The following is a 14,674-nucleotide window of genomic DNA, read 5'->3' on the forward strand; positions in this document are numbered from 1 at the left end:
ACTGTATTTATGAGTCTGTTTCCATTTCGTTTATTCATTTGTTTTGCTTTTAGGACTCCACATGTAAGTGACACCATATGGTATTTGTCTTTCTCTGTCTGACCTATTTCACTTAGCATAATATCCTCCAGGTCTACCCATGTTGTCACAAATAGCAAGATTTGATTCTTTTTTTAATGGGTGATATTATCTATATATAGCACATCTTCTTCATCTGTTCGTCTATTGACAGACACTTAAGTTACTTCCACATCTTGGATATTGGAAATAAACACACGGGTGCATATATGTCTTCAAACTGATGTCTTCATTTTCTTCAGATAAATGCCCAGAAGTGGAATTGCTGGATCATATGGTAGTTCTATTTTTAATTTTTTGAAAAAATATGGAACATTTCACGAATTTACATATCATCCTTGCACAGAGGCCATGCCCATCAATCTTCAATAATTCCAATTTTAGTGTAAGTGCTGCCGAAGCAAGCACAAATCACATCTCTTAAAGAATGGCATTATTAGAGCACCTGGGTGGTTCAGTTGGTTAAGCAACCAGGACTCTTGAATTTGGCTCAGGTCATGACCTCACGGTTTGTGAGTTTGAGTCGGGTGTCAGGCTCCATGCTGACAGCACAGAACTTGCTTGGGATTCTCTCTCTCCCTCTCTTTCTCTGCCCCTCCCCAGCTTGCGCGCTCTCTCTTTCTCAAAATAAATAAATAAACAAACAAACAAACAAACAAACTTAAAAAAAAGAAGAAGACAGCATGATGCTTCAACTAAAGGCACAGCTAGAGGCTGGTATGGCTGAAACCAGTGTTTAAGAGAGAAAATAGTAAGAATGAAGTGACCATGGTGTGAGTAGGAGACAGGTCACATCACATAGGGTCTTGTAGACCATTCTGAGGACTGTGACTTTTATTCTGAATCAAATGGAAAGCCACTGTGGAGTTTTGATTCATTGGAATAGGAACACGCTGGGCACTGTACTGAGAATAAACAGAGACTAATAATAATTGTAGCTCCTAATAGCAGTAAGAGGTAATCAGATTCCTGTTTTATATTTTGAACATGGAACCAACAGGATTTTCTAACAGATGGAATATGAAAGAAAGACAAGATTGAAGGTGATTATTAGTTTTTATGTAAGCAACCAGAATCGAGTTCTTTCCATTGAAATGAGGGAAGATCAGGGAGAATGATTTTGAGCAGCAAGTTCAGGAATTCAGTTTGGATGTACTAAGTTTGAGATGTCTATTAGATTCCCAAGTAGACATGACATGTAAATAGATATGAATTTGGTGGCGACTGACATACAGATGGCATATAAAACCAGGAGACCCGATGAGTTCAGGAAGGAATGGCAATAGAGGAGTTGGCATGACCTGGCTCCTGGTGCATCCCACTTTTAGGAAGCTGAGAAAAAGAAGAAGGGGTCAGCAGAGGAGATTGAGAAGGAGCTGCCAGTGAGGTAAGAAGAGAATCTGCACAGCGTAGTGTTCTAGAAGTCAAGTAAAGAGAATGAACAGAGGAACCAATAGGGAGTTGACAGGAAAGGAAGGACTGAAAATAGACCTCTGGTCACATCGCAGCAGACACTAACACACAGAGACAGGGTAAGTTTCAATGAGGGGTGTGTGAGTGAGAGTGGGAGCTCAGGATGGCTTACTGACTTGAGAAAAAGAACGCGTGAATTAAGTTTTCAGAGGCTTTCATTACTGTAAAAGTGTTGTTTTATGTGTGTCAAAACATAAACATTGATGTTTTTTTTTTGATGCCAGCAGGTCTGACTATATAATTCACAGAGCCCCTTGTTCAAATGTTACTAAGAATTTCAAGATGGCAGCACCAGAGATTAAACCAAGTACAGGGCCCTGTTAGGAGTGAAGGCTTATGTGACTGTAATTGCATGAGACACACATCCACAAAGCCGGCCCTAGACGCAAGGCATCTCAGCTTAACAAATAAAAGTACTGCTGGTACAGCAGGCTTCCTTAGTTTCTTGTTTAAAACAAAACAAAACAAAACAAAACAAAACAAAACACTTAACATTTATTGGAGAATACAAGCAGAAAAAATAAATGATATAAACATAAGGAGAATCTGTTACAATGTAATTTACTTTTTTTTCCCCCAACTTGCTTTCAAAGCTAAATCAGCATATATGGATCTGAAGTCATTATAGTATGACAGCAAAAAAGGGCAGAAGAGTCATTAAATTTGATAGCACTAATAAAACTACATGAGAAAAGGGAAAGAAAACAGGCTTACTTTTCATTAGTATGCAGACAAAATAAAAAAAACAAATCTCCTTCACAGTGCTTTAAAAGTTTTGGTTAACGTCCCTAAATGAACATTTAATATATAAATTCATTTTGGTTCCACCCCATTGACATAAAAAATGATGCCTGAGTCAGAATACTAAGTATAAGTGCTAAAACTAAGATAGGAATGCTTCACTTTCTCACCGTAGTAAAAGAGTATTCCTTCCTACACTTTTCAAAATACATGCACATGTAAATGTATTCCTTTATTCAGCTAATATATGCAATATCTACTTTACCAGGTACCATATAAGGTGCTAAACTTGTACTATTTTTCTCTTTCAGCTTTATTCTAAATATAACTGAAAAGGCCGGTAAGCAACACCTCTTGCTTTATTGCACATTCCAGGTCATGCCATGACTCATTTGGAGGATTTTCCCTCCAGGAGTTTTGGTAACAGTCTTCAGTGAATTTTTACTCCAAAGATCTCTTTTTAGCTCAAAAGCTACTTGCTCTGTGAAGCCTTACCCAATCTTCCCAAGTACAGACAATCATTATTCATCTGTGCCTCCCTGGCCATGTGTTCATGCTCACATTACTATGCCTTTGCTATCCATTATAGTTACTTGTTTTCAAGTCTCTGCTTGTAGATGGTGAGATCTGTGACGGCAAAATTAGTCTTATGAAGTGATAGATGCCCAGTACCTAGCAAAGTACATGGCATATATCAACTGCAACACAGAAGTTTGTTTAACAAATAAAGTATTAGATAAATGATACCAGGGTAAATATATCCAGAGGTGGTTCATTAGAAATGGGCTGTTCTATTAAGGGGGTGGACTGTATATAATTGCTTGGTTTTACATACCTCTATTTCCTGCTCCATTTGTTGTCCACTCTTAATTTCATCGCCAGTGATAGCTATTAAGATGCCTTGCCTCTCCCTCTAAACTTGGATATTCTATGGCCTTTTGGGGTCAAGTTCCAACGATACCTATGAGGCTTAGGAGATAAATCAACTGCAGACAACTAAATGGAGTGTGGCAGGTAGGTATAGCCTCACTTTGAGAATGGCTGCTTCCAGGAATGAATACAAGTAATAGGTTTACTAACAGTTCTTAGTGGGCTATGCATTTAATAAGGAGGAAGTCAACATAGGTGCCAATGGCTGGAGGGGAACTTGGAAATTAATCAATTTTAGAAAAAGGTCAATCTCCCACATTAGGTAACTTCATCACACAGCGAGGCCTTGAAATTACAGATTTGAAGTTAGAGTGTCAGATTACCATATAGAGAGAATAACCCTACACACACACAGCCTAAATTTAATGGTGGCATGTTGCTGATTGAAAGATACTGTTCGTGGGGCGCCTGGGTGGCTCAGTCAGTTGAGCGTCTGACTCCAGCTCAGGTCATGATCTCGCAGTCTGTGAGTTCGAGCCCCGCGTCGGGCTCTGTGCTGACAGCTCAGAGCCTGGAGCCTGTTTCAGATTTTGTATCTCCCTCTCTCTCTGCCCCTCCCCTGCTCATGCTCTGTCTCTCTCTGTCTCAAAAATAAATGAACGTTAAAATTAAAAAAAAAATTTAAGGGGCGCCTGGGTGGCGCAGTCGGTTAAGCGTCCGACTTCAGCCAGGTCACAATCTCGCGGTACGTGAGTTCGAGCCCCGCGTCAGGCTCTGGGCTGATGGCTCAGAGCCTGGAGCCTGTTTCCGATTCTGTGTCTCCCTCTCTCTCTGCCCCTCCCCCGTTCATGCTCTGTCTCTCTCTGTCCCCAAAAAAATAAACGTTGAAAAAAAAAATTTTTTTTTTAAATTTAAAAAAAAGACACCGTTTGAATTTGTTACTTTAATAAGTAAGTTTGCAAATGTATTTTGACAAGTGAGTTTAAGACCCAAATATCCTAGGGGCACCTGGGTGGCTCAGTTAAGCGTCAGACTTCAGATCATGATCTCACAGTTCATGAGTTCAACCCCTGCGTTGGGTTCTGTGCTGACAGCTCAGAGCCTGGAGCCTGCTTTAGATCCTGTGTCTCCCTCTCTCTCTACCCCTCCCCTGCTCCCACTCTGTCTCTCAAAAACAAACAAACATTAAAAAAAAAACCCCAAATGTCCTGACTCTTATACAATAAGGATTGAATATAGGAATTTTAAATTGAGTTAAGTAAAGGACAGAGGGGCCCCGAGGGAACAAACTCACTAAAATTATATCGGAATCGTACACTTTCAATTATTTTTAGTGATTTCCTTTTATAAAATCAAACATGCATTCTATCAGAAAAAGGGTGTTACGGCTCTGACCACAGGCTTTACATAACTTAGAATTTACATTGTTCAGAAGATGAAGTGCAAAGTGAACAGCAAAAACGGCACTGGCAATTTTATCCAATGTTAAAGTATGTGACTGAAATAAACCTGTAACATTACAAATGAATGCTATGTGCACTGAAGGTGCTTTCTGAGTAACTTGACTGAATGATAATCTCGCATTCTTGAAAATGAAGCCACATATGAGCGACCTCAATTTCTACAGAACTTTAAAAATGATATGAAAAACTTAGGTCATTAGGTGGGAAAATTCAACTATATGCATTTATTCTAAAAGTCATTAAAAACACTTTGTTTTAAAGTAGTAATTTATTTTGATATTTGAGGATATTAAATATATACCCACATAAGAAAAAATAATACGACTCTGTGGGGTTTACAGCTGATACTTATAAAGACTGGAAGGTGACTCTAATTTTACAAGTTAATCCTAGATAGTAATGGGGGACTATTTCTGCTGGGCAGTATTAGATGGTAAATAACAGGTATCATAGGGTTTTTTTTAATGTTTATTTATTTTATTTTGAGATAGAAAGCAAGAAGAGGAAGGGCAGAGAGAGGGGGAGAGAGTTTGAGAGAGAGAGAATCCCAAGCAGGCTCCACGCTGTCATCATAGAGCCTGATGCAGGGCTCCATATTCCAAACTGCGAGAACATGATCTGAGCTGAAATCAAGAGTCAGATGCTTAAGACACCCAGGTGCCCCAGTAGAGTTTTATTTAATTAAAACAGCTCATACACTCCAGACAGTTTTAAACAAGACAAAAATGATCAAAACTATCAAGACAAGCTCCCAGCAGTTATGGGAAGAGCTATCAGCAACTACTGACTGTACCTGTACCACATGCTTTACCCTCAGAGCCCTTGACATATTCTTTTTTATTATTCTTATTACTTAAGGAGTTTGCCTCTGTGCATATATTGTGAAAGCACTGAACAAAGTTATTTATCATCACTGTTGCTGAAACCTATCAATGCTCTGTCTGAGTCACTCATTGAAACATCCAAGAAAGTATAAGCATTTAATTAAGGGTCCAAAATACACTGATGTTTTATAATATCAGTTCTTGGGACATTTGTTTGACAGAAGAAAGCATGCCAATCTGTGAGTCATTCGTTTCAAGGTGTCAGAGAGAGATTTTAAGCAGAGACTGTTAACGGGGCTTTCTGCTCACTCAACATCCAGGACTGGTACCTTTCCCCAGCAGCATCAACCCAACCCTACTGACTACTTTGCTTTTCTGCTTTGTTTCTCATCTATGGAATGCCTGCCATATTCTGGAGTCCAACTTTGCATGTTTGATTTTCCTTGCTTTTTTTTTTACATTTTATTTATAATTGCTAGGTGTTTAAGCAGATGAAGTGATCTGAAGCATGACCTTATAGTACTATTCTAACTAAAAGTCTCAGAGCCATCCCTTCAGCATTTAAATATATAATATTCCATCTGGATACAGCCACAAGCATGGAGCTTTTCAGAATGAAAATTATTCAAATGTGTCACTGAAGTGCAGAGGCTGTGCCTTATTGCCCTTTGTACATTTAACATTGTTTTCAACACATAAAGCAGTCAGTGAATCGTGTGGGTGGGTGGGTGGATAGATGAAGTGATTAGCAATGCCGTTATCAAAGAATGGTTATGAAAAAGTGTCATTAAATCACTGATGCACATATAAAGGACTAGAGTATAGAAATACAGGTAGGAACCAGAAGACTTTGAGAGTGAGTTCCAATAAACCAACCTCTAAGTATCCAAGTGACTGCATGCATAAATCTGAGAGTCTCTAACCACGGTTATCTGTGAAAGCAGACTGGATCCAGGATAAGGTGATACAAATGCAAATGTAAGATAATGTATATTGATTTTATTTCTTTACTTATAAGTTATGGTAGCATTCAAATATTGCTTTGAAAGGTAATTAGATTCATGGTTATACATTTATCATTTGCCTATAAATCTTTGATAAGTTAACTAAAGCAGTGCATACAGATGTGTCTTATGAGCTTGGCCTTTCCATGATAAGCTGTTTTCTTTTATTAAGAACAAAAAACAAGGGGCACCTGGGTGGCTCAGACAGTTGAGCGTCCAACTTTGGCTCACATCATGGTCTCACAGTCCATGGGTTCGAGCCCCATGTTGGGCTCTGTGCTGACAGCTCAGAGCCTGGAGCCTGCTTCGGATTCTGTGTCTCCCTCCCTCTCTGCCCCTCCCCTGCCCACACTCTGTCTCTGTGTCTCTCTCTCTCTCAAAAATAAATAAAGATTTAAAACAAAATGTAAAAAGAACAAATAAATCATCTTCTAGCCTCTAGACTTATATCCTGTGTAATTCTCAAAAATGTCTCAATGACTTTATCCTATTCCCTCAGTAGTCTAAGTTATCTCTGAAGCCACCAATAGGCTAAAAAAAATATAGTTATGACATCAAAATTTACAGTTGCCCAAGCATCATGAATCTTAGGAAAAATAAAAAATGTGGACACAGAACAACTAAAATAAGAAACACACTAGAAAATATAAGTCCTAGTTTAAAGAACTCAAACAGCCATTGCTTATTGAGCACTTACTAAATGTATTGTGCTAAGTGACCTATATATACTCATGGTCAGAAACAGGACTGAGGAGGTTGGACAATCGACTCCAGAGCCTAGATCACAGAGCTAGTGAGTGGAGGAGGTGAGAATTGAAACCATGTCTACCTAATCCCATGTGCTAGTTCACTAACTAACTTTGTATAGAAAGGCCAACCATAAAGTCTCTGAGCACTGACCGCGTACAGCCTGCTTGAGATTCTCTCTCCCCCTCTCCCTGCCCCTTCCCCACTCATGCTCTCCTGGTCTCTCACAAAATAAATAAATAAACTTAAAAAAAAAAAGAAGGGCCCAACATAAGGTACCTTATAAGAGAGGGTAATACACCACTATCCAAAAAGGAAGAGGAAAGAATATTTTCAATGAACTTGAATACAAAGTGCTGAGGACAGAGGTTAGTCGGATGTCTACTTAGAATTATTTTATTCAAATTGTTCACATAACTCTTTGACATCAGCATTTGATATCCCTTGAAGCAGCTTTTAAGTCACTTAGTGGTTTTCTAACATACAGTAACCCCACGTCCACCTAAGGCATTGAGACATAGCTTTGTTTTTTACTTTGTATATAATGTCACTGGAAATTTTAATGTAATACTTAAGTGCTGATTTGTGTAATATCAGCACAGGTGGTTTTTAATGCATCTTGTAAAGTGTATTTGTCTTATCCACAACAGAAAGATATATGGTATCACTTTTAAAATTGATCTTTAAAAGACTTGTATACAGTGAAATTCACGGCTTGCATTTATGAGGTCATACTTCCTGGAAGAGTAAACAAATCAGTGTTAAATTTCTTTGTCCCCCTTTAAAAAATTCCATCTGGTAATCTCTAGACATTCTAATTTAGTATTGAGAGATTAGGTCACATTAGTTTGACATAATACTATGTTGTTCAAAATAAGGTAATTTAGACAGCTAGCTATCTGCAAGGAAGAGTTAGGTTAGAAATCAAATACAAGGTCCCCCTCTTTCTATGGGGAAATTTTAAGGAACAAAATAACTTGCCTACTATTAGTATCAAGCCATTTAAGGGTTGATTTTGTTTGATTCCAACTATGTATTTTTAATCTATAAAGCAAGAGTTATTCAAAATTAAAAAGAGTTTTTAAACTGTATTAGGACAACTAAAAACAAAAAATAGCAAGAAATTAGAAAAAACTACAGTTTATAATAACAGACAAAACTAAAGGGAAAGGCATCTAAATTTAATGCTAAACATACCTGTGAAAAAAATAGTATAGAGATTATTTTGTTCTGTTTGAATCTACATCATAATGTTATAATTGAAAAGCGTTCTAGAATCCCTTATAAAGAGAAAAGATCAGAAATAAGAGTATACAAGAACTAATAACATGCTTGAATTATCAGCCAGGGACCAAAGCTGGGGGTTAGAGAAATGGATAGTTAGACAGACAATCAGAGATTTGGGACAGCAATGCACAGTCCACAGCTCAATCACAATCCTTGTTGGAAATGATTTCTCATAACACAGGGAAGAAACAGAGACTATAAGGTTAAGCAGGGCAGGCGTAGGCTCTCCCCTGACTGTAAGCTCCACACAGACAGGGACTGTGCCTGTTTTCTGCATCCATGTTTCTCTGGTGTCCTAGAAATTGCCAGACATGGGGGTAAGTGATAGGAATTTGTTGGGAGTGAGAAAGGAAGGGAGGGGTGAAAAGTCAGATTTCATTAAAATACACCATGGGTCTCATTTTCTTCCACTATCAGTGAGGGGGCTAGACTAAATTATTTCTTGGGCCTCTTACAGTTTTAATAATTGATCATTCTAATTCTAAATAAAGATTGTTCCTGATAAACAGAACCTGAAGGCAGGGGTCAAAGACATCTCCAAGGACACAGGAAAGAAAAAGCTGACCTGAAACAGAGTAACCATATGTACAACCAAAGGGATTTTAATTTTAAGATCACAGAGAATTATATTTAAGTTAGAACATTGGCAAGGTTGAGGTTCAACTACAATTAGACTATTCAATGATTATGGCTGGCAAAGTTTAGTAAGAAAGGTAAATAATTACAGGTAGGTGTCACGTCTTTAAATATTGACCTAATTGTATCAATGCATAGTGATTTGCCCTCACTGTAATAATTTATAGTGTTTAGAAACATTATACTTGACAGCTGGGAAAGAAGGTTACTTTTGAGAGAATGTGACTGTGATTGGAAATAAGGTCCTTAAAGATGTAATTAAGTAGGGGCACCTGAGTGGCTCAGTCAGTTGGGTGTCCGACTTTGGCTCGGGCCATGATCTCACGGTTTCTGAGTTTGAGCCCCGCATAGGGCTCTGTGCTGACAGCTCGGAGCCTGAAGCCTGCTTTTGATTTTGTGTCTCCCTATCTGCTTCTCCCCTGTTCATGCTCTGTCTCTCTCAAAAAAAAAAATAAATAAATATCAAAAAAAAAAAAAAAAAAGATGTAGTTAAGTTAAAATGAGGTCATTAGGGTGGGGCCCCGACCCAACATGACTGGCGTTCTTATAAAAGGAAGGTATTTTGAGCAGTTTTAAAAGATACAGATACTCACCAAGAGAAAGCCAGGTGAAGACACAGGGAAGAGACATCCACAAGCCAAGGAGAGAAGCCTCAGAAGAGGCCAACCCCACACCCTGACCTCAAACTTCTAGCCCCCAGAACTGTGAGAAGATTAATTTTTCTTGTTTAAGTTACTCAGTCTATGGTGTTTTGTTATGTGGCCCTTGCAAACTAAATCACACCTCCACAAATCTCTGAAATCTCTTCTATAGTTTATTTCTGGCATAACAGCCTGCTTAGTTCTCAGAGTTATGCATGATGCTTGTGTCAAAACATTTATTAATACATGATATTAAGAAAGCCTGTAGTTTTCCATCATTGATAAACTGGAAGGCAGACTATGACAGATCACAATAAAGTATCATATTCTAGAATCTACAATCAACATGAAACTCCACAAAGGATTATTTCAAGTGAGGGTAAACAATGAGGTGAGAAACAACCCAGCCCTACACTCAGAAACTCAATCAGTACCATATTCATATAAACTTTCTAGTATAAAACTCAAAGTTAAAGAAGTATAGACTATTAAATGGAAACTCCTGATAAGACCTACTTACTGATAAGACCTACGCCTCTCAACAGTAGTCTGGATTATGCACAACATGCTAAGTGATGGCAATTGTGATAAAGACGTAATAGTAACCAGAGAAAAGTCTGGTAGCAGGCACTAAGAAATTTAGAAACCAAGGCTAAACTATATCCAACTTAAACTATTCCTCTTCCCATCCCCAACCAAAGGTATTTTGCACAGTTTTAAGACTCAAAAGATAAAAGGACTGTGAAGCCATCATTTTTCCAACCTATACTAATCCCTAACCATACTGCTATCACTATTCCTTCTCATAATCAACATTTTGAACAAATCAGGCTCTTTCTCCTGGTGATGATCATTTTACTGTGCCTGTAGATGATCCTGCAGCTACCCCAGCCTCTCAGCTTCTTATCCACTTTTCCCCAAGGACCTTGTTCTCCACCCTGCCTGTGCAACTCACTCTCACAAAAGGACACCGGAGATTGTCATTTAACAATAAATACACGCCACCACAAACTTGATTTCTAGCATCCTTTCTCTGATCACAATCTGTTTTCTTTACAGTTTGTGCCCCTTCCCAGTTCCCCCATTTGGATTAATCCTTAGCTCCTCTGCCATGTCCAATTCATTGACTTCTAACACCACTTTACTATCCCTCATCTCTAATATCCTCATATCTTCCTTTATCCAGCCTTACTTCCACATGCGATCATTACTATAGCTCCCCTGTATTTCTGTAACCCCCTTGCCCCTCTCTTCCTCTATCACATGTGCTTGGGTCAATTCAACTCTCCAACTGACTCCTCGCCTTTGGTGAGACAACTCCACATGGGTAAGGAACAACATTCACAGTGACTGTTCTCACTTTAAATTCATGAGCACTGGCCTCAAGCAGGCCTTTCGTAATGCTCGTGGTCTTGTTTTACATTCCTAGTTTAACTCACCCACTTCTAGACTACATTTTCTACCTCCTCTTTCCCCAAACCTCCACATTGTCTTCCTTCTTCTCATGTTCAGTTGACGACCTTGCTTCTTATTTGTTGAGAAAACAGAGGCAATCAAAAGAGGACATCTAAATGTTCCCACACGCAAATCTACCAACTTACCTTCTTGTTACAAGGGACGAATTCTTTGCCCTCCCAAGACCAACTGTTAACACTTGTACACTGGATCCCATCCCATCCCCTACCCAGTAATCTCTCTCCTGCATTATTGACTTTTCCCACTCTACAAGATCATTCCCATCAGCATAGAAATATGTTGAATTAGTCCCCATCTGTGTAAAACCACTACCTGGCCCCACATTCCCCCCTCCAGCTGTCCCATTTGCTTTGTCCAAAAACCTTTGATTCCTGCCACTATAAACCCTTCTCTTTCTCCTGTATTCCACATATGCACTCGTTGGCACATCCTTTTGGTTCTTCCTAAATATATTCAGAAACCAGTTACTTCTCACTATCTCCACCTTTACACCTTTTTCCAAGTCATCACGATCCCCCACTTGGATTACTGAAATATGTTCTTCAACTCCTCTATATTTTATTCTTCCTAATTTCACCTGTAAATATTATATAATGTAAGTCAGATCACAGCAGTATAATTACCAAAACCTTCCATACCTTCCACCTCACTTGGAGTAAAAGCTAAAGCCCTTACAAAGGACTTTCAAGGACCTCTGTGATTTGAGCCCCTTTTTCCCACTCCTACCCCAACCTCATCTCCTTCTTTTCTATTTGGCTGACTGTTTGAACAACACTGGTATCCATGCTATTCCTCGAATATGGCCAGAAACTGCAACCTCTGTGGCCAGTGTCTTTTTGTCCCCTTTTGCCTATGATTTCTTCCCCCACGGAGTAGCATCACTTACTGCCTCATGTTTACGTCAGTTGTTTTCTCAAAAACCACCTTACTCATGCCACGTTCCTGATCTCCACAAAAACAGCATCTCTGCTGCCGATACTCTCCCATCCTTCTTTCTCTCCTTGACATTGCTTTACTCTTTTCATGGCACTTATTACTATGGGATATATTATGTATTTATTGCGTATCTAGTGTTTATCGCTTACTACATGGAATCAGGCAAGAACTTTGCTTTGTTCATTTGACTCTCCAATGCCTAGAATAGTGCCTGGTGCACATTAGGCACTCAGTAAATACCTGCCAAATGAATGAACCAGTATTATCATCAGCATCAGTTATCAGGATCATCTTTATTATCTAAATGCCCAGGCCTAAAGGGTTCATGCACAGCAACTCTAAGACTCTTAGGTGAAACATAACCTAAAACAGGGCAACTCTGCTGGGAGAAGGGTTTGGAAAGAACACAGCCAGCATTTACTGGAAACAATGATGTGCACTTTACTGGCTAAGGCCAGAAGAGGAAAATCATTTCATGCCTCAAGAATTAGGTTTTAATCAAAACTAGCAGAACATGGTCACACGCAGATTCTATTCCTTAACAGAGCACTTCCATTAGAACAGCTTTGTATTATTTTTTCATCACTTAAATCCACAAAAAAGTATATGAATAAGTAATAGAAGGGAAAGCTGAAAAAAAGAGAATGGGATTTTCCTAAATCACTGATTTAAAATCTATCATTGTTGGTTGTTGTTGTTATTTTACATGTTATATTCCAACAACGTCTTCTTTTTTCTTAGAACTATTTCTCTATCATAGTCTCTTTTCAAGTAGAAAAAGAAAATTTACCCAAATGGAAATTTGAATAACCTAGTCACAAGGGTTCAAAGTAAAATAAACTTCAAGGTCTTATCATTTTGAAGCAAACTTACTACATAGATGGCATCTTCCTTTCTTCCTTTAGAAGATGCATGTGTTAGTCGTCATTTTTCCAGTGGGAACAGAATTCTAACACCACATTAAAATGTACAGATTTAGAATGAGAACTTGCATTGCATGTAAGGAGAAAAAAATATGTATATGTAACAAAGCAAGCTAATGTGTAATATATGAGAAAGTGGGCATGAAGCAATATTAAATAAATAAAAGGAAAGTTAATAAGGCAAAGAATTTAAATAATACAAGGATCTAAGAATTAATGTGTCAGGTGATAACACCTCAGCATATCTGCTTCTCAGAAGATGCATGCAACTTAAATTAAATGCCTAAATACTGACAATTAGAAATGGGGTGTGGGAGTGAAATTCAGTGGTAATTGTTTCAACCCAGATATTTATATAGAATTTTGAGTGTCTACTTTGCCAAAATCAAAATGTATCAAAAAAGGTCCCCACCATATACGGTCAACTTACTTTACAGTGATCATACTGGAGCTGTAAGGCTGGAACATCCCCTCCAATCGGCATTTGCTTTTGAAGCTCTTCGTCTTTAATATTCAGCCATTTGATCAATTCTTCTAAAGATGTCAGCAACCTGTTCCATTTCTCAGCACTGGCCTCCAAGTGGGCCCTGTTAAGAGACAGTACTGACCACATTTAGAAGTTGGAATTGCATTTAAAAAATCATACATCTTCCCTTAGACTAATAATCTTGAATGACGAACTAATGTTCACGTCCAATAAAAAGGCTGACTCTTAGTAAAAAAAAAAACCAAAAAAACCCTAAACAAGTTATTTTGAAGAAGCTAGAATATGCAGATATGTTGGTAATACCTATCAAAATTGTAAACGGATAACTACACACCACAAAGGCATAAATATGAGGTTTTCAAGAAGAATTTCCATGATATAAAATTATGAAAGCAAGTTTCAGTAGCTTATGTATAGTATACATGCACACTGAACTACAATATTCTTCTCCTTTCATCCATCTATGTGAAGAAAGTGATTGAGAGGAAAAGAGAGCAACTATATGCATATAAAATGTTTAGAAAGATACATACTAGATGAGCTTACATCTGAGAACACAGTAAACACGTAATTTTTATATATTTAGGTACTAATTGAGTATGTACAACAGGCCCATATTATTTTTTCTTTCTAAAAGAGCTAGTTAATTTTTTAGGAAAGGAAATTATTAAAGCCTTAACATTCCTTAAAACCAAATAAATTACTGAAAGTAGAACATCACCAGCATTTACCTCCAAAAGCTGGAAAACAACCAGTCATTGCTTGCATAGAACACTATTTGGCTCAAGGCTGACTGGTGTCCAGTGACAAATGTCTATTGTGAACAGAAAACAATCGGGCAGAAATTGTTGACTGTAGTACTGTGTCCCCTGGTTTAAAGGTGAGGTCTTTGTTTCAATAACAATTTCGGGGTTTAGGACAGAAAAGGACCTTCAGATTCTTAAATTATGAACTTATAATCAGGAAACCATGTGTCTGAGATACGTTTTTGTGTGATTCAGATTCCAATAAAAGTAAAAGCCCTTGAGGTGGGAATGCAAATTGGTGCAGCCACTCTGGAAAACAGTGTGGAGGTTCCTCAGAAAATT

The 14,674-nt window shown here is 38.2% G+C and overlaps 1 protein-coding gene and 1 non-coding gene across 14 annotated transcripts in view; both read right to left on the bottom strand.

The window, feature by feature from the left end:
* The window catches only part of UTRN (utrophin), a 511,459-nt gene that overhangs the window by 126,159 nt on the left and 370,626 nt on the right, over positions 1-14,674 (bottom strand). For all 13 annotated transcript variants that reach the window (XM_053222143.1, XM_053222139.1, XM_053222141.1 and 10 more), the window contains one exon: positions 13,530-13,686. In XM_053222143.1, coding sequence (XP_053078118.1) covers positions 13,530-13,686 — 157 coding nt within the window. The remainder of the gene's footprint in view (positions 1-13,529; positions 13,687-14,674) is intronic.
* On the bottom strand, positions 380-486 carry LOC113598951 (U6 spliceosomal RNA). The gene has a single exon (XR_003419717.1). It is a non-coding gene; the product is annotated as a U6 spliceosomal RNA (small nuclear RNA).

The sequence above is a fragment of the Acinonyx jubatus genome, chromosome B2, assembly GCF_027475565.1.
Source record: "Acinonyx jubatus isolate Ajub_Pintada_27869175 chromosome B2, VMU_Ajub_asm_v1.0, whole genome shotgun sequence".
NCBI lineage: Eukaryota > Metazoa > Chordata > Mammalia > Carnivora > Felidae > Acinonyx > Acinonyx jubatus.